Raw genomic sequence first — 25,255 nt, forward strand, 5'->3', positions numbered from 1 at the left:
ATCGATACACTTGTGAAGTATCTACAGAGATATAAGTTTTAGAAGGAAAGCTAATTTCTCTCTCTCTCTCTCTGTGACTTCTCTTCGTATTGCACAATAAAATAAAACACAGTAGTGTGTAACACAATTTTATAACATTTATAAATTTATTCTATTCGAAAGAAAATTTTATTACACCTGAAAAATATCTGACAAAAAAATAAAATGCGTAAAACTACAAAAATATCGAGAGAAACAGGAGAACATTCGGTTTTTTAAATAAAAAATCTACACAAAAACTTATACGTATTAAGATTTCCTTATTGTACTCTGCCAGACGATTTTTTAATGACTTGTTGAAAGAAAATATCAACAAATCAGACATGGACATGTCTCAAAAGATAGTGGGGCCTTTCGGTTCTGTATCTATCCCTGACAAACGGCAAAGTGGGATGGAGCGACCTGGGCCTGTTAGACCCTCGGCATTCGTGTCTGGAAGCTCTCAAGGGGGGGTTGTCGTATATCCGTTGAGCAGACCTGGCCGCATTAGGCCCAGAGGTACACCGTCGAACGAATCTTCTCTCGTACCACATATCGTCTGGTGAAAGTCAGAAATGGCGTGTCGTGTGTTGTCTTCCAAAGTGCGAACTGCGTGACGGCGCGTACCCTTCAGATCTAAACCTCGCAGACAAGTGCTCGATTCATACCTCGGATTTTAATAAAATTACAACATCGTTGACTCGTATCTACCTGTATATTACCTGGGCGAGGTGTTGACCAGATGGCGCGCTCATCGTAGAAACGTTGAGCCTTTATTTGAAAGCCGACGCGCTGTCATCATTCAGTGAATTATCAGATAATTCCATTTCCATCGGAGTGTTTATTGAGGTTAAGTGGTTCTATTTTGTGGAATTTTAAACAGCCTTTTCGCAAGTTACGACGATTCGTTGAACTTCACTTTGCGTCGTATGTGTCGTGCAGTCGTGTCCTTTCATCCCTTTCTTCATTAAGAGTAAATTCTTACTCACCTCGAGTAAAAAAAATAAGTGATAGGTGCTTTGTCGTGAGTAATTCGAATCTGCATTTGACAAGTCGGATTCTCTGTGAAAGATCGAGCCAACTACTTTGAGTTCCGGTGGGGTCGCCGGAAGTAGCTGAGCGTGACGATGACGGCGCTAACGGAAAAACGTGGGAACTGGCATCGCGCGTAGCCGTGTAGCTCCATTAGTTGGCGCACGCTAAACGAGCTCGCGGATAATCGCATTATATACTTTGCGACAAATGTCTCTCTTCCACGGGGAAATCCGCTGTCGCAAAGTGGTGCCGCGCGTGAGCTTCTTGCGTCGGTGATAAACGAGTATACACGGCAAAAAGAAGAAGAAATATAAAAAAACAACGTACGAAATAAAAGACAACGGATGGAAGAGATCAACCTGTTTCCTTCGGGTTAATTGGCTCGTGGAAGTGCTCAACTGTTAAGACAAAAAAACCGAGGGCAGCGCTTCCGATTTGACTCGGATTAGGAAAATATTGTATCGATTAAACTGCGGAAGAGGCGATAAATAAATTCGCGAGGAAACAAGTTCATAAAGTGCCACCGAAGTCTCGTGACTGGATTAATTGACGCATTAACGCGGCCAACGTGTGTGTGAAGTTCGTTTAATTAAAAGTGTGCCACATCACGGGACACTCTGCTTTAATAGAAAAGGTCCGTTCCGGATATCGGATTCGTGAAAGTTGAACAAAGTGTCAGCCTCAGTTCTAGTCCCTGTCCGTCCGACAACCCTGTTCGACATTGAATTTTTACGTAGTTCGACAGTTTCGTAACGTTTCAAGAAATTTGAGGCGAAAAGCGTCTTCAACGTCTTCGCGTTACGTAGACGACGATTACTTGGCGACAGGGAAAAGTAAGATCGGAAATCAACGACGGTCTTGACAGCCGTATTGAGGACACGGAGCAGTCATCGTTTAAAAATAAAACGAGAGAGAGAGAGAGAGAAAGATCGCGACTCATCATCGCATAAGGCGAGTCCGACTGCATTGTGCGATCACACTGGTGTGCGGTGGAATATACGCGATTCCCCACCGTCGTGTCCGCGGTGTCTGGAAGGAAGCGGAGTGAGAGGAAAGAGAGAGAGAGAGTGAGAGAGAGAGAGTGAGAGAGAGAGAGAGAGAGAGAAAAGAGACTCAACCGCGAGAGACCAGAAACGGAGAGAGAGAGAGATCGGAATCCCACTCTTCTAGGTAGAATCTGTGACGTTGGACAAGTCGTATGACCAGTTTGGGACCAGTTTGCTGGTAGAACGCGAGGATTAAAAAATAAAAAGAAGACGACGCGCGAAGAAGAAGAAGAAGAAGAGAAACGAAAAGGAGCAGAAACAGGAGAGGCCAACAGTCGTCTCCCTGACGTTCATCCGACTGCGTTTTCCTCGCCGGCAGCATCTCGCCGCCATGTCATTCGCGCACCGCGACATCCATCAGCAGTAGCCCTCTCTTCTTCCCTCTTTCTGTTTCTCTCTCGCTCTGTCTGACCGCGGTATTCATTCAGTGGCTGCTGTGTGTGCCGAACTAAAATTACTCCGGAGTGTACCGATCCACACGCGGAGAACGGAGTTTCGCTTCAGCGTTTTCGGAGTCCCCGTTACGCGATCGCGACAAGGAGGCGTAGCTCTCGACGAGGCCATCGAGAGTGTGTGTGCGAAAACGTGTGATGTCGCGTAGGATTGAGCCGATGACGTTCCGCGATACGTTTGCGTTCGATCGGGAAGCCCCGTCGGCACGTACTCGGTGACACGGCCAGTCTTGGACGGAGGCGTAACGTCAGAGAATCGAACGTGCTGATAAATAATAAAGACACCTGCGGGATTCCAGAGTCTACGTCTCGCGGCGAAGAGAAAGCGGCTGAGAAAGGTCAGCCGTTGACGGATCGACAAGCCTGTACGTACAGCGTTTGAAGAAATTCTCGATAGAAGACGGTCGGATATATCTTGAAGAGGATTTGTTTCATCGTCTCGTTTCGCGATTACACGCGCTACCGAAAAGGTCACAGGTGTGACGGAGTGCGGACGACAGCGATCGGTATCGCGTATGGTGCACCAAGGGACAATCGCGAAACTACCAACGGCCCGTTGTGTTTGGATACTTGACGCGGGTGGCGGTACTGCTCGTCGTGAAAACATCGACGTTACAAGAGAGAAATGGGAAACCACCCGTCCGCCCACCAGCCACTCGAGAGGGCTACCAGCCATGCTGGAAACGGTCTTCGCCTCTCGGTACGTCAGCCAGTTGTTGTTTTTACGTCAAATGTAACATTCGAGGTTACTTAGACGCGTCTCCGCCGTATATCACCGCCGGTATATTTTGCGATAAGAGACGAGCCTGTCGTTCACGCGTGACGGCCTGAATATATGGTATTGCGCCCATAGAACGTTTTCGCACGGAATGCATCAAGGCTTGACGTCAATGTCCGTCAACGACATTCCTTGGCATCTCTCTTGCTGATTTACACTCGCATTGTAAAACGTGTGTAAATAAGAGAGTGAAAACAAACAATATTTAATATTAAAATATTTAACACACAAACATTCAATTTTCAATTTTAGTTGAAGCAAAATGAAAGAAGTTGAACCGGACTGTCAAAAATATTTTTTTTTGGAAAACAAACCATCATGTAAAACAAAGTTTGTTCAACATTTGAGATTTATTTTTACACATAATTTTTACCATCCTGTGTTTGCGTTTCAAAGATGTGTAACGTTTGCAGTCGTTGGGGTAAATATTAGCTGAAATATTAAACAGCTGGTTGAAAAGTGAAATGCTCGCAGCTGGAAATTATAATGCAAATTTGTGTCCAGCGCGAACAACAAGAAAGAGCAATAATCTTCCGGTTTAAAATGTGTGTCCACGCTGCTGTCATCGTTATGATAATAATAATAAAAAAAATCCACATAAGCGGTAAATCATAAATCGCGCGTCACCGTCGTGGTATAACCATTAACGTTTTTCCTCCCGAGTGTTTTGCGACGGACTCGTGAAGGGACACGTTTCATTCCACGCTTCATAAAGCCCGGGATTTGCAGCCGTCGGAAATGACGGTTTGCTCTTCTTATTACTTCTATTTCTCACCCCCGGCGCACCCTCGCCCTTCTCCCTTCTCTCTCTCTTGTGCGTATTTCTCATTTCATTTTCTCGTAAATCTCTCAGCTCTTCGATATTGTGAATAACATCGCCGCTCACACATTGGAACAACCAAATCCGTTAAAACGGATCATGACGGATTTCTTATTTCAAATTACAGAAATGTTCTAAATAGAATCTTATTCCAACAAAGAAAAAAGTGTAAAGTATTAAAAATCTTTTCAGTTGAGAGCTTTTTTGTTAATTATTTGAATATTGTCGACACATTATTTCTTTTATCGCGAAAAACGTTGTTTTGTTTAGCTCGCGAGATAAAAACACAAAGACAGTTAAAATACTTTAGTTTATCTTGTAAAAATTACGTCGTTGAAAATTCGTTTATTATTGCTGACCGCGTGCGCGCGCGTCAGATATTTACGTACGAAGATATTTCATTTATCTGGACATGACGTCACACTCGGACCGGTCGTAGCATGACTAATGTAACACGCTTTGCATTACGCCGGACGTTTCGTGTCATCATTGCAACGAACGCCACGGACGGCGGTTCGTGAGAATTCGATTTCCGTGACAATCGCAATTCTCACACAGTGAAGTCCTGACGCAAATCCTCGGCATCGAGATTATCGCCAATGCGAATTATATAAGCCCGTACAAATCCTCATTTCGCACACACCGCGAATGACATATCTCACGCGTGACGGGGTTTTAACAGCGAAAACGCCGATGACAACGCGAGGTGCGGTTGGCGCTCGTGTTTCAATGACCTTTGCTCGGCCAGCACGTGTCAGTACGTTCGGCTCGTCCGCGCCACTGAATACCACAACGTGGCTCGGTTGCAAAAAAAAAAAACCGCTTGCACGGAGCAAAACGGAAAAAAAGATGATGTGATTTATTAACGTTGACAAAGTTTGTTTCTTAAAAAGCAAACATCACGGATTTATTTTACAAGCGCAAGCGGTCCTTTTTACAACTACACGGAATAAGTAAACAAACGCTAGTCTTCCGAGGCGAGACGCTCATTTTCTCCTGGTGAAAAAGAGACGGAGAAAGAGAAAAAGAGAGAAAGAGAGAGAGCGAGAGCGAGAGCTTTTGCGTTGCTGTCTCGTTGGTATTTAATCCCGCAGAAAAGCAAGCGGAATAGTTTAAAAGTCTCGGCATCGGGGAAGTCATAGAAATGGCTGTCGCGCCAGCTTTCCTTAACTTCGTCGCGCAACTTAATTACGCGATATTCGTTACGCGTTCTAATTGGCGAAATTGCTCGATTACGTCGAGACGGTGAAAATTTCGTTTTCCTTCCGTCGTCGTGAGGTGAAGACGGTGCGACATTCGATTTCAAAGTCGCGACGAATATTTTCTTCTCCGTTTTTGTTTTTATACATTTATTCAACACCGTCTCGAAACGTACAGGCGATTCGCTTCTCTTAGAATAAATCGATACCTCGAGAGAGATTGGTATAAGCAGTTATTTTGAAGCGCGATAGCGCGGATAAAAGAAAAATACCGTAGTACGTTCGGTCTATGTCAATATAATATTTGATTAGATGTATGTAAAATATTTAACCTTCTCTCTACACACACGTGCGCGCACGCAAAGCAAGGAAATGAATAATAACTCCAAGTCGAAAGGTGTTGCTTTAAGACTACGTACGAGAACGCTTACGTAACACACGCTTGTGTGTATCGCTCATTAAATATATATTAAATTAACATTCTTTAACGAGAGTCACGGTTTAAATTCCACGAAATAATTTCGAACAAACAAGATCGGTAGTTTGCACATTTGATTGAAAGACCGAAATGACTGCTTTAAGATATTTCGTAGGAGAAGTTACGCATAAATTACATAGATGACTGACCGATCGATCAATCGGCCGCGTATACGGCGATTACATTCGAATTGCGTTACGCACATAAATCTAATCTCACACATGAGAGTCCGCGCGTTGCATTCACGCCCGCGGTTCACGCACACTCGCGGGCCCAATCGAGGACCGAGGGGATCGAACTCAAGGATAACTGGTGCCGCGCGCAACGATCCCGTCACGGTGAGGCAAAAGACATCCAGAAGCTGTTGGGAGACGCTTAAAATGTCGACTACTCGAGAGTCTCTTCTGCGATTGTATAAATGCTATAATTTACGGAGAGGCTTCTGAGCGCTCAATTTGCTGCTTGAAGAAATTTACACCTCAAACAATTCAATGATTTTGCTCGCATGTAACGCTCTATTATCGCCGCTCTTCACGCTCAATATAGAAATAAAACGATTCGCTCATTTTAATTCGTTTAAAAAGCTTTCTTCTAAAAAAAATTTTTATATTTATATAATTATAAATATTGTATATTTTATGCTTTTTTCTTCAATAAAATTGATCGATACTTTTATGATTTTAATGTCAAAAGAATTCCCTGCTTTATTAATAAAAAGCTTTATTAAGCAAAAAAAAAAAAAAAAAACATTTCAACGAGCACAGAAAATTTTTCCTAGTAACTCATTTTCTTGCAAAAAATTGTTTTCTGTATGCATTTGGCATTTCTATGTCGTGTATACATCGCGAAAGCTTATGCGTCGGCAGAATGTTATAGCGCTGCACTTTTCTGCGTGTGCGCATATCCGTCTCCCCCTTCCTCGGATACGAATTGCGTGCGTCGACACCTGCCGCGGTGAAAGGACTCGGCGTTAGATGTGCACCCGAGATGCGTGAACTAGGCGTTTCCGAAGAATCTGATATGTAGCCACGCGAATTGCGTTCTTATAGGTTTTCGCCCATCAAACGTTCCTCGATATCAAAGTGTTCTTCCTCGTCGAGCTGAATCATCGAGCGCGTCTACAAAATGTTTGGATCTCGCACCTTTCTCTCTCTCTCTCTCTCTCTCTCTCTCTTGTGTATATTATTATATTCTTTATAAAACCCCCTCTTCTTTCTTCTATTTTCTTGACGTTATTTAGCCCCCTTCTGCGCGGGCACTTTGTAATCTCAACTCCAGCTATTCATCACGTCGAACAATGCGGCTCCCATATAATCGGCCTACCTTGGGTCGCACATAAACTTCGAATGCTTCTCGGCTAAGTTCTTCTTCCATCTTCTATCTGCGATTCTCACAACGATCTCACCGGAAATGCAATTATATTATCGCGTACACGCCCGGCACGTAGATATATATGTATTCTCGCTTTATTTCTGAAACCGGAAGAGCCGGAGAACTTATTTGATTAAAGTTTATATAAACGTCGTCTCTTTAGCGCATCTCTCGTCTCTATCTCCTGCGGGTAGATTAATATTTATTAATAAAATATATGAGTTTTACAACGACTCTTGTTTCATGATGAGTTTTTGCAAGAGACAACATGTCATTTTATTGTATTTTTTATTATCAGAATGCTACGAAAACAGAGCTTTTATAAATCTCGTCTCTGACCTGGAAAATCCGTGAGAGCGCAAGAAAAGACAAAAGCTACGAAAGCTCAGATTAAAAAGATGATAAAACGTAAAATTGCAAGTGTCACAAAGATAATGCAATATTACGCTGTGGAAAAATAAAGAATTTAAATAGCGTGGTACATTTTTTCTAATTAAGTTTTGCAACATAATATTTGTGAAAAATATCATCTTCGTTAATTTGATGTATCAGTGCGCTTCATTACATTACACATACGATCACAAATAATACAACCGACCGAAGTAACGTATGCACATCTATGCTGATTGCATGTCAATTATTAGAAAAACAATCTTGTTTACGAAATCGCCGCGACGATCGGTTTTATTCTTGACTTTTACGGTCATCGAACTCGAATCAAATAATAGAAGCGAACGAATGTGAGTGCCGACTTTCGCCACGGCTTTTTCTAGGTCACGACATCTCTAGATTGGTCAGAAATTCTTGGCTTTCGGTCCTGAGGTTAAGAACAGAGACCGCGCCGTGTGCCAAAAATTTTCGTTCGGGGCGTTTTTTTGGATCGCAATCAACCCGCGTGTACGAAAGTGTTTCGGAGTTCGCACGAGCGCCTGACGATCAAAAACCAACCCTCATTGTCCTGCGCCGATTAGTTTCTCGGGAGAGTTTCTTACTGTGAGAAAAAATGTCGCAAAACAATTTATAGAACTTGCGCTACTTTGGCATCGTTCCCTCAATCCATCTGCCAGCGTTTGACGCTTTTATGTACATTCGTGTATTTTTTTTTTTTTTTATAATGGATGAGCTTTCACAAGGTGCACGATTATAGTGCACGTGTCATAATGTTGCAGCAACGCTCTCTCGTCGCCACGGTTCTGGTTTCGTTTATCGAGTTATTCCTGTGAGCCATTCTTCGACGATACGCTGCAAATGACGTTACGTTGTGCATATAATAATAATAATAATAACTTTATTGCGCGCCAACAAAGGAAGAAGATACATATAGTACAATATAATACCTAAAAATAATAATAAGATTAAATTAAAATAAAAAAATTTAATTAAAATAAAAGAAAGAACAGATCACAAATAACTTTGCACAAAAATAATCAGCGTTCTTTATTTAGCTTTTTTCCTTCTAATTTAATGTCACTTTTGCAAAGCCTTCATTATTTATCATATTTGTTACTAAAAAATAATCAAAGACAGCAATAGTGGAAAGCAACGACGCAATGGACGAGGTAATGATCAATTAATTAACGGAATATTTTGCAACGTACACAGCAAAATTGCACGTTGCTCTACGGGCGACATTTTTGCGCGGTCTCTCTCTTGAAGTAATAAAATTTATGAAAAGTTCATTACACATGTCTGTAAACACAATGTTATATTTCTCGATTTAAAAAAAAAAAAGAAATATACTTATTACTGGAATTGCAAATGCGTATGCAAATTCTGGTTTCCATGAGAGCGGGAACCATAAAATTACTATGCGAGAGAGCTCTGTCTGCCTACGTTTTGTCATGCGCGCGCGCTACTCGCGCGTATAATACGCAAGAGCATTCTTCGCTGCCACCTTTCACACCTCAAGGTTGCGCCCGCTGATTATCATACGCGAGATACGCTGCACACTTCTCGAAAAAATCTTCATCGAGTTGTTTCTCGCACACATGTTAAAACACATTTTGCGCGTTTCATCTCACCTCTTCACTGTTGTACCTACTCCGTGTTTTTGTTCCATCCTCTTTATAAATAAATACGTCACAGATGGCCTTCCGTCAAAAGCGTGTCCCGTGATACAATCGATAACGTTGTGCGGTTGCAAAATTACTCCGGTTTCCCGTTTTAACTCGTTCTTCACGTCTTTTTATAAAAACCGCAGACGCGTTAAATAATATTTCCGAGCGCAAATAACATTGGTTTGTTCAATTTTTTTATTTCACGTGCATTGTCGTCTATGAAGCAGTTGAATTGTTGAATCATCATCGCAATCACTTAACGGAGAAAACGAATTATATTCGCGCTGCGCTCGCCGTTGCGAGTTCAATTAGAAGGCAGTTATACGCGCGCGCATTCAAACGTATTGCCTCGGTCAAATTAAATCTGTGCGCAGCGTTTTACAACGTCGCAGACTAATTTGGTCCGATCAAAGCCATTTAGCACCGTCGTCAGACGGTGATCTCTCACATTGTTCGCCCTCCCAGTCGTTCCTCCCTCATCGCTTGTTGTTGATAAAGACGCGATACACGCCCGTGCAACGCCGATGAATAGAGCGGCGTGCGCGAAACATGCGACCGTTTTACTGAAGTGCATCGATGTAAGCCTATTACCGTACTAAGTAAACAGTCCCCGCTAATCCGATTGCGTCGAGAGCGCTTACTTTCGCACGTTTTAGCCATTAGCCGGTCATCGTGGTGATAACCCGGACACAGGCGCGGGTCGCACGCGCGAGAGGGTTCCATTATTTTCATTCGACCATATTATTTTAATCGAGCACGTGATCCCAGATGCGATCGTTTCCACGAGGAGAGGTGGTGTCTGGCACAAAAAAAAAATAACGAAGATCAGCTACTCGCGCGTGGCAAAGCCCGCTCTATCGATGATCCTTCACGACGGACACGTGAGGTGTAATCTAAAATCTGTTCTCCACAGAGAGAGAAAGAGCGCGGTCTAATACATTAATATCCCTTAATGCAAAAGCGCTCTTGACGCGACGATAACCTCGTGAGTCATTTCTGCGATCATCTTGTCGGCACACTTGCTCGATAGCCGTTTTGTAATCCGCATTGGGAGAAAACATGCACGAAATATTCCATGGAAATATTGTAATCAAGACCAATTCTCGCGCTATTACGTTACATCCAAGTTTGGAGCGTGTCTCTTCATCATGTATAATAAATTTCTACTACGAAAGAGAGAGACGATTATCTGCAATTTTCTTCATCGCTTGACGTAATGTTACCCATGCGGACCCAAGTAAGTTCGCGCGGCTGCGCTTATATGGTCACTCGACAATTTTCTGCGAATCGTCTCGCACGTGATGTGTATATCGAAGTTGTTTGATTTTTCTTTAAATGCCTTCGCATTAACTCTCGCGCGCTAATCCAGATATGGCGAAAATAAGAGGGAATACATGTACATAATTAATTAGGAATTAAAAAAGAACGTGTGTTTATTTTTCATACATATCTCCTTTAAAAGCCAATCCAGAAGCGGTTATTTATAACATGCGGTGGTGCACGGAGAATGCGTTTTGCCGATATATCACTGATCGCATTCGTTGCAGCACGGAAAAACTATTTTTTATTTTGTTAGGAAACGTTAATTATAACGTTATTGTAAGAATTTTTTTCTGTACACTCGACAATTTTACAAACAAAACCACCTTCTAGCTTTCTGTTAGTTTCTTTGGATTGATGACTGATCGATACAATCTAACATCCAGGTTTTCTCATTTCTGTTTCGATTGCCGGCAATCGCGCGGTTGCGATATGCAGTCGCTGAGGTGAAAGTGACGTTTAAACGAGCAAATCATATCCTTTATAGAAGATGCTTGCGTACACGTCTGGCCTCGATCTTAAAATAATAGAGCACCTCGGATTATTACGCGTCGATTTTTATTTTAAAAACACGGAGTTTGCGCGTCAAATTGGTAAACATCTAAAAACGTTCGTTTTTCTTTACGCGCAATAAGAAAATACCTTCACACTCTATTTAAGATTCACGGTTCGATAATTTATGCACGCTAGTTCGTATGCCCAAAATACATATAAGACACGTTCTAGATGTGTTCTCGTGAGAATATATCTAGGAATTTAAATGGGAACCGAATTTAAAACACGTCCCTCTTGTGAAAAAAAACCGTTCTCATGTGTCACGACCAGAGGTGAAGACACGGTCGCGTAGGGGACGCGTTTAGATACTTCGACCAATATTTATTATCGTGTGAAGCTAGGTCAACGCGCTCTCGTAGTTTAAGAGTTTTGAGAGAAAGCCAATAGTTTGTCTAAATTATTGTCGATGTCAGAAATGAAGAAAAGTAGAAAAACATACATATACCCGAACTCTCGCATCAGACGAAATTGGCGGTGGATGCATCTGTGGAATTTCTATTTTCTGAAAATTTATGCATTCTCGATACGTATGCGTGTCGAGAAACGGTTTACGAGTGTACCAATTTTTACTAAATCACATGTCGGCTAATGTCAGCTTTAGAGATGGAAACATTTCACACACAAAATGTTCTCTCGATATGGAAGTTTTTTTTTTTTATAAAATACACGCGCGCGCGCTAACTAAATTCTGCGAACATTAACTCTTACTTTTGACAGCTTGTTAAGATATTCGTTAGAATATTATTCTCGTCTTTTTGCACTGTTTTATAAAAATATGTGTAAAGTATTTTGACATATGTTAGTTAAAACGACTATTGTTGCGAGTTATCTTTCACATGTGTTATAATGACCTTGGCGAGCTATGAATAATCATTAACACGTTCGCGTTAACGACGGTTGAAATCGTTTGTTAAACGTTTCTCAATTTTCCGCGAACAGATGTGGTGGTCGGTTACGGGCTTGCGGAAATTAATGTGTGTCCCGTAAGCTCGTATCTGCGGCGACCTATACGAGTCTGTTACTCGCGTTTATTATCGCGATTTTGAATTATCTGATAGGTTCGTAAACTAACTCGATAAAGTTCTAATTATGTTCGACCGTAACAGCGTGGCGCACTGCACTTGATAGATATCTGGTTATCCATCGCGGCTTCCGCACACACACATACACACACGCACACGCACACATACGCATATCACATGATGCGCGATGTCACTTACTCTGGAATTTTGATACGACCCAGATGCGCTGCGCGAACACGTGCGAGTGATAACGGAGCATGGTTAAAAACCGCTTATATTTCAACGAGAGGTATTTTTTAATCTATTATACACTTCGTGCGCGCCGAAATGAAAATTTCAACATTTCGAGAGAAACTCTTTCTCTCTCGGATTTTGTTACCGCGTGAATTTGACGTGGACTCTTTGATATATTAAAAATATGTTTTAATACGAGGATTCAAAACGATGTCGGTACATTTTGTAAATATTTGATCAAACATTTGACGTCAGAATATCGTGTGTATACGTATCGGAAATTAGAATATCACAGTGCGCCACATTCGAAAATCGATATTGCGTAACACATGTGACACAAAATCCCATTTCGAAATGGTAATTCCTGATTGTTCGAAATTCGTTATTTATGATTACTTTGAGCGAGTGTAGCAGCCCAAGAGGATTAATCGGCGCTGTATAATTATTCGAAATTACCAGGGGAGGAAACGTCACACATTCATCGGTATTTCGTCAGATTTCAACGGAATAATTACTCAACGTCAATTCGCGAGCTCTCTGTTGAACAAAGAGTTTGCACATGTACACATGAGATGTACTTCGATGCGATGCGCAATGTGACGAAGACCATAGTTACGTCAAATGATTTGTTTTTCAACAATTTGTTTCCGTAAAATTTGTTTATAAAACGAATTTTTTTGGTCTTATTTAACTTATCTCCTTTTAAATGGTTCGGAAAAATTACGACGTGATAATGTGCGTTTAGTCAGGTGACACAAGGCCGATTAATTAATTTCGCGGATAGCGAAAGGAAAAGCTAGAGGGAAACGTCGACGAAACGAAAAAGGGGAGAAAAACTCGGAGAACGGAAGGTTCTCCTTATAACGTCTCTGCGCTTTCGATCTGTCGACCAGCTCTTTAGGGGTGCCGACGATTCGAAGGGTAGATTCGCGGTCGACATTAGGGGAGAGACCGGAGGAGGGTTCCGATATAAAAGATTCTTTGGGAACGGGTCTCAAGATTCGATCACAGGGCTTTGTCGAGCCGGCGACTTTGCGCAACGGTCGCGCCAGACACTGGCCGCTCCGCCGCGGACATTTTCTCAAGCTCGGTTCGACAACTAATCCGCCGGGAGGATCTCCCTCGGACGCGTCCTCTGAGAATTCGCAGAATTGCCTTGACTGATTACCTGGTCGTCGAACCCTTATCAGGAGACAATTACGAGCGATGAAGATGTTTTCTCTCGCTGCCCCGATGTCACTTCGAGATTTTCCAGCTAATTTGACTTGCAGTCATTTTCTACGACTTTGCGGCATTGTTACGTTTGACATTATTACAATAACATTCGGTTCTATTTCGAGAGTTAACTTGTTTACTCGCGGAAAAATTCTTATATTTATCAAGAAAAGAAAATTAAATTATTTTATTGATTTTACAAACGAGTTAAGTTAAAATAACATAAAATTACATAAATTACACGATTCACCTTTTTTATCTTATAAATTTAGATTATAACCACTTTCTTTCGTCTCTCTGTAATTTCATCACTAGATAATATCTTACGTGAATCTCGCAATTTTCATTTCACATTTTATGACTAGACATCAGGCCGACCCTACGTCCATCCGTCATGGGCGGTTGATCCGTCGCCACTCTCGGGGGAGAGTCCCTTAGTTAATGCCGCTTGAACTACGCGAATCACAGAAGATAAATTAGGAATTTTTTTCTCTTCGTTGTTACAGAAGCGCGAGAGGTCGCCGGGGAAAAGGATGGACAGGCTTCGACGGAGCTTCCGGGACAGCTTCCGCCGGCGGAAAGACCCTCACGTGCCCGAGTCTAGCAAGCCTCATCAGTGGCAAGCTGATGAGAGTGCTGTGCGTTCGGCTACATGCGCTTTTCACGTTAAGGTAAAACTCCGCACCCGAATTTATTTATTTAACTCTTTAACGGAGATAAAAAAAATTTATTTATGTATTTATTTACAATGGGTATAATTTACATATGTACTTGTTAATTAATTTATTAATATTTCTGTGTACAGTACCTGGGATGTGTGGAGGTGTTCGAGTCGAGAGGTATGCAGGTCTGCGAGGAGGCTCTGAAGGTTCTTCGAGTGAGTATACTTCAAACAAAAATATTTCTTGAAAAATTGATACATCTGTAAATTAGTTGAAGACCAGCACAGCTTTTTGACAAAAACAACTTTTTGATAGGCTTCCGTCGCTTTCTTCACGTTAAAAAGATTGAAGAAAGTTTCGTAAGCTTCGCGAAAGTTTGCCACGTCGTGTTCTCTCCAAGTCTTTCGCCTCGGTTATTTTTAGCGCGGTTTGCGCTTATAAAGAGTCGACATTGACACCAAGTAGCTGAAAATAAATCGGCGCCTGAGCCGTTCCGAAGGTCAGAGGGCGATTCGAGCATTTTCGAGTGAGGTATTTTGTACTGAATTTCCAGAACTCGAGACGAAGGCCCGTGCGCGCGGTGCTTCACGTATCTGGCGACGGTCTGCGAGTCGTAGAGGATGAGACGAAGGGATTGATCGTCGATCAGACGATCGAGAAAGTTTCGTTCTGCGCGCCCGACAGAAATCACGAGAAAGGATTCAGTTACATCTGCAGAGACGGCACGACAAGACGATGGATGTGTCATGGATTTTTAGCGTTGAAGGAATCGGTAAGTTAGATACCTTTTCATCCCTTATTCGAGGGGATGTATCAGATTATCTGTGCGGTACGCGAGGGATGTTTCGCTCCGTCGATAAGGGGTGAATTCGTTGGTACGTTATTTGAATTGAGAATATGTAGCATCAAACGATATGGCAGAGATTATTTCACAAAAGGAATAAACATATTTGATGTGTTTTTACAAAAAAAAAAAAAAATCCAAAATAAATTGGATATTCTAATATTTTCTGAGAAAGATTCTTTTATATGGTTATCGAGAGACGATACTTCCTTAACGGATGAAATTTTTGCATCATCTCAAGGGGGAACGATTGAGTCATGCAGTGGGCTGCGCTTTTGCCGCATGTCTGGAGAGAAAACAACGACGAGACAAGGAATGTGGAGTTACAATGACTTTCGACTCGAAGACTTCCACCTTCACGAGAAGCGGCAGCTTTAGGCAACCGAGTCTTACCGAGCGATTGCAGGAATCGCGCGATCGTGCAGTAGGTGAGTCACGTGTATTATCGTTTTTTTGAAAAAGATTTTCTATGTTTTATATCATTTTGTATAAATATAAAATAGTATATTAAAAATTTTTTCAATACTTTAAATAATTTACGTTTCAGATGTTCCTCCGGTTAAGCAAGTATTCAATCCCTTCGCAATCGAAAGGCCGCACGCCACTCCGTCTATGTTAGAGCGACAGGGTTCCTTCCGAGGTTTCACGCAGCTTAATCAAGCATCTCCATTCAAGAGGCAACTCAGTCTGCGAGTTAATGATCTTCCTAGCAACCTCGAACGCACACGTAGTCACAGTCTCGAGCCAACGGACTTGTCGCGAATGCCTTCAGCCCTCTCGCATATTGTACCTTTGAAACCTCCAGGTAAGTATTCGCATCTTATTTTTATTTTTATTTGTAAGAGTGATAAACAATCAACGAGCGAAGGAAAAATGGTTAAAATATTAAATGTAATCAATATGATTACTGAATAACGATATGTTTCTTCGTTTTCATAACAGAGTTCGAGGGATATGACGAAGGTCATTATTTCTATTCTGTTATTCTTGCTTGCTCTTTGATGTACCCCCCCAAAAACATGTTGGTTTTTTCCGTACAATACAATACTTCGCGCGTACGGTTACATTTAACAGACATAAAAACTGGTTTGACGACACCGCGCAAGCATGTAGATAGAACTTTCTCTCTCTCTCTTTCTTCTCCCCCCCTCCCCGCGATATTATCCCCTTGTACACTTTTACTTACCCCGATGTGTTTTTGCTCTTGCTTGTTAAAGATATTTAACGCCACATTCTACGTACCTCCGTCTCGTACTTTTCATTCCAATTATATTCCCGTGGCATGCATTATGCAGCATGCGTTCCTGCACCCCGTTGTGACGTTCTAAAGCTGCGCGCTGAATATATCGAATTAAACGCGATCTCTCTGCTTCTTCGTAGTGAGCCCAATACCAGAAATATCTCCGGGCGGTCAGGATAGCGTCTCCGCGATGTGTCAGCAGCTTTCTCGAGGGCTTTCTCTGCTCTCGAGCAGCGACGACTTCGGACCAATGCCACAATTATCTCAGCCTACCTCGAGCAACGTCGGCAAGCAGCTTTTCACCAGCTCTACCACTACTAGCTCTCCTCCAGGTACAGAGCAAAACGTGACACTGATCTTCGCTCTATTAATTATTTGCAGCACATCCTAACTAAGCAATTTGCGTTTTTCTTTAGTAACGAGTAGCAGCTCGTTGGATGAGATAAAACTGCAAAGCAATCCCGGTATCAACAACAACAACAACAACGACAACAAGAACGACGAGCTCAGTAGTCTGAACCACGTCGGGCCCAGCTGGCAGGAATCGGCATCTCCCGTTCTCGCGTCGAATCACAGGCTCACGCCCATTCTAAAGACAAGCAACTTGAGTCCCGTTCTTCCAAGAACGAACGCGCCCACTCCGGTCGTTATGAGCACACCGGCACCTGTCTCCTCGAGTGTGGGTGCCTTCGGCACGCCACCGCCGTCGGCGGCGAGTCCCGCTTTCAGCACGGGTTCTACGTCCTCGTCTTTAGGAAATACATCCACGTCGGCCGTGAACAGATCGCCCATTCCGATAAACTCAGTGATAACTCCGAAAACGAGTTCCCCCACTACGAGCGTGGCGTCCGTTTCATCGGCATTGTCCACCTCGACCGACGTCGTTCCAGTCTCATCGACAACCGGTATCCCAACGTCTTTGGTAAGAGAGTCGAACGTTGTATATTCACGTAGAGTTGAAAAATGTATTTCTCAATTTAAATTGTTTAAAACTTTACTTACGTATGTTTAAAAAAAATACGCAAACTCTTTTTGCATTCCACGTTGCAGAAAAGAAGTTTTTTTCCTGTTTTTCTCATTGTGTTCCGCAAGATCAACGCAGATTACATTGCCGACCGCGACGTCGTCTCTTCTCACGAGTTTCTCCATTCAACAGGTACAGCCGCTTTCCACCGCAGCCGGTTTACCAAAACCGGAACAATGGTTGGGTAGCATAACCAGCTCCGTGCCGTCACCGGTGCCGCAGCAGACCAGTCCACGGCGTGCACCCCCTCTTCACGCGAGAGCACTCTCGCTCGGCTCGGCCGCGATGAGCGGCCAGGCTTCCAGGAGTGGACCGTCCGATCCGTTTGACGTTGAATGGGCGGAGATCGCCGCCCGGAATCTGCGACAGGCGAGCACGACGAATCCCTTCATTATGCCGAACGCAACGCAGGCGTTCCAGGTGCAGTTGTAGCGTCAGGAGTTCATTAACAGCGTCGCCAAGTATTTCCGTTCGAGCACATAGCACGCCCGCTCGCGCTTCGACCCCGCGCACGATCGAAAGTATTACACGTGAGCCGCGTGTCTCCGTACCGATCGCAGTCTCTTAACACGATCGCGGACACGCGTCTCCGAGAGAAGGGAAAGAGATTGAAGGTAGCTCGGGGGCGAAGCAGAAACGACGGTTTTTCTTGTCGGCGGAAGTAGCAACGACGGTAGCAGCGAACTGAACCAGCACAAAAATATCAGCAGAATACTTTATAGGTAGATAAGTATACGCGCACACAGCCTTAACGACCTCAGTAAGAATAAAGATTAAAAACAAAAAATAAATAAACAACACGCATAAAGCAGACGTCCGGATGACGTGACACACAAAGCAAAAGAGGGACACAAAGTTTCACGCACCAGTAATAATAGATGTCGATCGAGAGTAAGCAATAGATGTCGCGAAGCATGCGACAAAACTCCTCGGCCTCGACGCCGATAATTATACCTAAATGTCTGTCACGCGATGTCGCAATTGGATATCCCAATTATCTTGCGTAGAGTTAGGCTCGAACCCCGAGCGGTTATCGTCGTTTTCTGCATGAAGAAAAAAAACAAAAAAAAAACAAAAAAAAAAAACGAAATTGTACGCACCCAAGATTACACTGCACCTTACTGTTTTTTCTTTTTTTTTAAAAAAAAAAAAAACGAAAGAAGTACATAGTGTAGTTTGCGCTTCGCGGTCCTATTCACGATCTGGATCGCGAGGCGCGAGATAATAAATCGTACCTTCCTTTCAAAAGAGAGGGAAAAACTTGCATTTCCGGCGGGCTCACCCGGCTCAGGTAAGCATGAGTGCGCATGAGACACGTCTTGTCAGACGTGAAACGCGATCAGAAAAGAATGTCAACATCAGCGTGACTGTGATATCGAACGCGCGAAGTGGCCAGTACTTAAGCAGAACAGGGTCGAAACGCGGATTGCGACGTACGATCGTGAGGAACTTGCTCAAAGTCGTCGCGACGAAAGCGAAGAAATGACGAACGATCGTGAGCTCGGGTTCCAAAAACTCTATCGTGCCGTATAACAGGCAGAAAGAAAAAAAACACTCATAGATTAATTAAGTAAATATTAGTTGTTGAAGGTTAGCAAAAAGACAAGTACGTCTTATACTATCGTTGTCTATTATAACACACGGTCGCGCGTGTTGCATTTACCGTAAAACAGACCGAGGACCGCGGAATATGATGATGACGATATGATGACGTAGAGTCATAGAAAGGCAGAGAGAAATTTCTCGCACTAGAACGACTTTAGCGCGCGACGGTGCTTCCGCTCTGCAATAATAAATTTGTGAAAATCGTTGGCTGAGCCGGTCCTCGGTGTGCGAGCTCGTATCTACGATCCGATCGCGGTCGACGGTGTACGTCGTAGCGAGGAGGATTTCCTATAGGTTCCACGTAGTAATTGATAGTATCCCGTGAGATATGTCAGTATTGCGTCTCGCAGCTTTCTGTCTTTCAAGCTAAAAACGGCTGCACTTTCGGTTTTTCAAAACGGATTGAGGATAAAACGTCGACAAGGGAGATATATATATTCAAGGAGAAATCACTGAGGCGTGTGTGTATGCATTGTACATAGAATTAGGTATATGAAATTGCAGAGAGAAATCGCGGAGGTCATTGAGCCGGCGACTCCGCTCCTACAGCGCGAAATATTGCTGAAACGTCGCAAGAATATTATTTTACACAAGAATGGAATGCAATATTCCTGAAAGATTGTCACAATGTGGATATTAAGTACGTCCGCTTCCAGAAGCATATGTTCCTCCGCAACGATGATGCTGATGTATTTCGAAATATATTGTAGATACAATATTTCCGCAACATTGATGCTATAATCATACAAATCCACCGTCGTACTTGTTATAATTTAGTTTAGATACAGGATATTGTCAAAGAATACATCTTATAATATTTCTGACATGTAATCGCAGCATATTATTGACACAATATTGTGCAATACCTATGGAATATTACATTTAAAATAATTTGTATAATATTTCTACATATTTATAATATATGTGGCAATATTAATAATATATAACTGTAATATATATATTTTCCTGCAAAATTTTAGCAACATTTCATGCTGTAGGAGCGCAATGAGACGAGAGGAACTCTTCCTGAATAAAGTTTTAATCGAAGCGTACAGTCGGGCTTCCGTGTGTCTTTTTCTCTCATCGGGACCGACTTTTATTTGTACAATAACAGTCAAATGTATGTGTGAGGACTGAAGAAGGCGTCGCACAAGAATAGACGAAATCGGTCCCAATGAGAAAAAATGCACGGGGAGAAGCTCGATTGCAATATTATCTCAACAAATTGTATAATAACGTTGTATTATATGAAATGTATAACTTATAATTTATTTACAAAAAAAAGTTTGGTTACGGCCCCGACCGGACATCTTGCATTATTGTTAGAAATAAAATAGTTTAAGAGAGACTTCGTGCAGTCATTCTAACAGAACAACACAAATACGTACGTAAATATGTTGTACACGTAAACATTCCTGTGATGCACATGCCGAAAAACTAATCACAATTAATCGTTGTTTGGTTGTGCGATTTTTTCTTACGTTTGTTGTTGAAAATCAATCTTTATTTAGTTCACGTTGAACGCGAAGCAGCAACATCTTCAACTTTCTTCCCACACGGCCAAACCGTGTTTAGAAATCGCTTCGATTGGCGTTGGACGCAATCGCATAACCGTTTAACAGAACGATAATTACGACAGCGAGTATACCGCGAGTTTCGCAAAAGAAACGCCGTCATCGCTACGAGTTCGGCAAAAAAAATGAACTTGGTTTTTCGAGCCGCTTTCCGTCCGTCCCGAAAATCAAAAGGTAACGAAGAAAAACGAAGTTGAGCGTAGGAAACACACTGTAAACAGCAGCACAGGGAGTGATATATTGAATATTTACTTGTGGTACTTATGTAAAACATCAGTTAAATTATCAATGTACTTAAATATTACTAAAACACGTAGGTCGTTGTTAGCGAGATCATCGCTAATCGACGCGTGTCGTCAATGTTTTTTTCTTTAATCGTTTTTTCTCTTTTTTTTTAATTTTACTTTATTGTTTTTCTCTCAGACTGACATCTTCTTCTCTCTTCCGTTCATTCCCTCGTACGTTTCTCAAGTACGGGATGAAACACGTGTACATAATGCGGTATAACGATTCGTTATATAATATTATACTACGTTCATGTACTTATTTGTTTGTTTTTTTTTGTCCTTTACGTGTCTCGATCGATGTACGCTCATTCACACAGTCTATTCGACTAAGGACCGAAAGGGTGCGACAGGGACAGCATCTTGAACTGTTCTCCGCTTCTTTATTGATAATTTATTCGGTGTTTTGTAATTTATAAACGGTGCAAGCAGGGGGTTGAATGTTGTTTTTTCATCAGAGAAGACGCGGAGATCAGCCAAGACGCGTTCCGGTGTCTCATCCGACTGAAATTGGCGAGCGCATATCTTAGAGAGGCAGATAATTGTGGCACACACACACACACACACACACACACACGTACACTTTAGAAAGAGACACCGGAACGAAAAGCATACAAGTGTGAATAGGTGCACCGCGTGCCAAATTAAAAAAAAAAAGTGCAACCGCGTTGCCTGCCACTTTGGACAGTACATCGCGCACGCTTCCGTGGTTGTGTTGTACATAGTATCGCCGGTCGATTCCTGGATCAACGTACGAATTAATGCGTGTATATTTCGTAAAAGTATCCTTGTTCATTTTACATTGTATCTGCCACTGTAAAAATACGATTTATTATATATATCTGTTGTGATTATCAAAAAAGAAACACGTCTCTCATTTATTTCGTCAACTCGTCCTTCTTCGAATTCTTTTCGACTCTTCAAGATGTGCTATTTTTCACAATTTTGAACACGCTAATAATAAATTTCAATCAGGATTAAATATATTTGTTGATAATTACAATTTTAATATTTCTCAGATATTACGCAGTACAGAGTGTACAAACGCAACACATACAACTCATGTTTTACATATGATTTTTAATAATTAATAATGTCATATATTAACGAATAATTAATGCAACAGTCTCTCTGTTTGCTTAACTTTAACTGTCCTATTTCATATTACATACACGGCCAAATAAATTATTGATATTAATTGCAATATGTTGTGTACAATCTCGCCATATTCACAATGATACAAAGATACACAAACCGTGACACAATTTTACATTGACATTTGTTTAATTATCAAAATTAACATTGTGCACTTTACAAAATACTTGAAATACAACACAACAAAACTCAAATATGTTGAGTCTTGAAGAAGCTTTTGCAAAATACCCACCTAGTGTTGCTTCACGTTGTTCTCCACGATCATCTTGCGTCCAACAACATTCATGCTTGAAATATGTATTTAACATGTCATCGTTTCCCAATCTATCTGCCGTTCAATTTCAACGTACATACGGCGATAACAGGTACGTTATACTTTAATTTAAAAATATATTATTATACTTTCAATTTAAAAAGCGCGATTAAAGAATCTATGAAATCGCTGATAATTTTTTACAGAACCACTTATTTGCCCTGCTATTTTCCTGTCGTACCACATTGTCATTATTCCAAAGAACCGAAATTTAAAAAAGTAGCAAGTTGTTGTCTGAAATGATTTGATTGCACCGGAAAACCAGTTTTTAAATATCACAATAATTGTAGCATCATCAATTAGCGATGTATATCAAAAATAAAATAATTGATTATCAGCAAAAATCTAAAGAACATGTCAATGCAAAATGTAGTAGTGTTAAAAATTTCTGTACAAAGTGTTATATCAAAAAATCTAGTTTTACATTTGCAAGACCACCGAAAAAATGATTATTATCCTTTTTTATATACGTATTGGCACAACACAAGCGCGCTAGGCGCACGTTATTGTTATTTTTATTTTAACGTGTTGTGTCAGTGAACACAACCTGTCACCGCAATGACAGCTATTATATACGTCTTACAAACAATATAATACACATGATGTCCATATGAGAGATGTGAGAAAATATAATAACGCATGAAAATCAAACTCGAAAAAAAAAAAAAGAGAATGGAAAAACAACACGTGACTAAAGACACGTGACAAGAAAAAGAGTAAAAAAGAGAATATTATATATGTATATTGTATATAATATTCTATATCTATATATTATACACACACACATGTATATACCCTGATAAGAAACCATTTCCAAAATTATGTGACGAAATCTTGCACTAAAATTGTAATTTGCAATTAAACAGATATATTTTAGGAAATAGATGTAAAAACATTGATCTTTTATAAAATATTTGTAGTTGTTGTTTCCAAAATTATTTTCTAAATACTATTTCGGCAAAATTAATGACAAAATTAATTTTAAAAAGAAATTGTTCAATAATTGAGTAAAAACTTTTAGCTATATAATGTTTACAAGATGTAGAAACATACCGACTTTTTTGCAATTTTTGACAAAAATTATTTACAAAATTTTATTTCCATAAAACTGTTGCGTTATGGCGAATCATCTTAGTGCAATCATTGCAAGATCGTCGTTATTCATGATGCCATTTTGGTGCACTATTTTCACAATTTGCCTATTAGGATATATATATACCATAATCACGTGAGTGATTAGAGACCAAAGTTAGAGACCCCGCCGCGGTCATCCGACTGAGGTCAGTAATCCCGCCACGGTCACCTAGCTGAGGTCAGTGACCACGCCAAGGTCGCGCGACCGAGGTCAGTGACCTTATTATAGTATGTATATAATACATATAATACAATATAAAATAGAATATTATAAATATATGTATAATATAATATATTGTATATAATATATATTATTTAATGTTATATATAATATAAATTACAGTCACGTTACGTTAGTCACGTGTTGTTTTTCTACTCTTTCCTGTCAAATGACTTTACTTTAGTCACGTTTTTAATTTTCTCCACGTATACGACGAACTGTCAAAATCGTTTTTCTGTTATTATTTACTCTCTCGATCTTACCGATTCGATTCGACTCGATCAACCAACCAACCAATCGGCAACGCGGAAAGGAAGCAACAATAGATGCGATATGAGGGAAAAGCCTACAACATGAATAACATTGCTTTTCTGAAACAAAAGATTGTTAATGAAGTCAATCGTGTTTGGGCAAAATATTAAAAACTTTTGGAAAAATATGTAACATATGAAGTTTCTAAATTTACTAAAGTATTTTGAAAAATATAAACTGGAAATTATTTTCTGTGTTACTTTATTTTCCGGAAAGAAGAAAAATGTCATGTCACAATATCTACAAAGAGACATCAAAGAATATCTCAAGTTCTTTACCCCCGCCATGTTATCACCTCAGACCGATACCATTTTATTGTCCGAGTGATGGCTGTCCGCCCCCGGAACCGAGTCTTCCTAAACGGCGTTGTTTCTCACTTTTATGCCCGCCATTGGTAATATCAAACAAGCATCTAAACAGATAAATATTGAATAAAAGACAAGAATAAAAATAAAAATAATCGTAAAGTCGATACGCGAGTAATTCTTTTTATACTTTCTTTTTACTGCAATTTTAATAGCAGCGCACAACCACAGTGAAATCTTGTATATCACATTTATTTAAATAAAAGAGAGAATACGTCACATACACGTGCGTTTTTTTTTTTACGATAACAGGATCTATTTTTGCAGACGTGCAGACCGCGACCGAAACGCTCACCGCCGCCACCTACTATATGCATTGCTGGACCTTGCCCAAAACGATCAGATCGAGAATCATATCGCTGCCCGTCAACACCAAAAATACCGCCACCAGTCTCCTGTGTTCGATTTTGCATTCGTTACACGAACGGCGGATCAAGCTGCTATCCTTGCTACTGGACCAATTTGTCAACGTGTTCTAGCAGCATCTGCTCAAGAACTATGTAACAATAAGCTCGGCACACAATTGAGAAAGAATCTATGACCACTTTCTAAAGTACTCGCAACTGTAAAACGAGTTAGTTGAAATTATCATTAAATGTAATTTCTGTTCATTGACGCTTTTTTGTTGGTTAAGTCGTAAATATCAAACGAGTTAAATGTGTTTCCAGTGCAAAAACTTCATTGTTCTTTAATTTGTGTTAATACACAACGCGATGTGTTTTTCTTAAAAAAACGTTTTGTTGAGGACAACCGCAATTGTAATTATTGTTTTAATACGTATCGGTTGACGCGCGACACTTCGTCGGCCATTTGGCGTTTGACAGGAGCCGTACGTCTCGCGCGCAAGCAAATCGCTCTCACCAAGAAATTCTATCGAAATTAGTTGGTGTCCGCGGCGCTAATGAGTTTTACAACTAACAGCG

At 41.0% G+C, this 25,255-nt stretch overlaps 1 protein-coding gene and 1 long non-coding RNA gene across 4 annotated transcripts in view; both read left to right on the top strand.

Annotated features, from left to right (window-relative positions):
* Positions 1 to 21,699, top strand: part of LOC109852020 (protein numb) — a 47,017-nt gene extending 25,318 nt beyond the window's left edge. The window contains exons 1-10 of one of the 3 annotated variants that reach the window (XM_020422762.1): positions 649 to 3,251; positions 14,107 to 14,271; positions 14,406 to 14,477; positions 14,816 to 15,034; positions 15,348 to 15,534; positions 15,654 to 15,911; positions 16,049 to 16,069; positions 16,487 to 16,678; positions 16,763 to 17,268; positions 17,503 to 21,699. In XM_020422762.1, coding sequence (XP_020278351.1) covers positions 3,177 to 3,251; positions 14,107 to 14,271; positions 14,406 to 14,477; positions 14,816 to 15,034; positions 15,348 to 15,534; positions 15,654 to 15,911; positions 16,049 to 16,069; positions 16,487 to 16,678; positions 16,763 to 17,268; positions 17,503 to 17,802 — 1,995 coding nt within the window. In that variant the 5' untranslated portion in view covers positions 649 to 3,176 and the 3' untranslated portion in view covers positions 17,803 to 21,699. Of the gene's footprint in view, positions 1 to 648; positions 3,252 to 14,106; positions 14,272 to 14,405; positions 14,478 to 14,815; positions 15,035 to 15,347; positions 15,535 to 15,653; positions 15,912 to 16,048; positions 16,070 to 16,486; positions 16,679 to 16,762; positions 17,269 to 17,502 lie in introns of those variants that run through there. The other 2 variants (XM_020422764.1, XM_020422763.1) reach the window with 2 other exon arrangements.
* Positions 21,700 to 24,056: 2,357 nt separating this feature from the next.
* LOC109852006 lies at positions 24,057 to 24,943 on the top strand. Its single transcript, XR_002249959.1, has 2 exons — positions 24,057 to 24,361; positions 24,600 to 24,943. It is a non-coding gene; the product is annotated as an uncharacterized LOC109852006 (long non-coding RNA).
* The last annotated feature ends 312 nt before the right edge of the window (positions 24,944 to 25,255 follow it).

The sequence above is a fragment of the Pseudomyrmex gracilis genome, unplaced genomic scaffold (genome assembly GCF_002006095.1).
Source record: "Pseudomyrmex gracilis isolate BER0280 unplaced genomic scaffold, ASM200609v1 scaffold_23, whole genome shotgun sequence".
In the NCBI taxonomy this organism is placed as follows: domain Eukaryota; kingdom Metazoa; phylum Arthropoda; class Insecta; order Hymenoptera; family Formicidae; genus Pseudomyrmex; species Pseudomyrmex gracilis.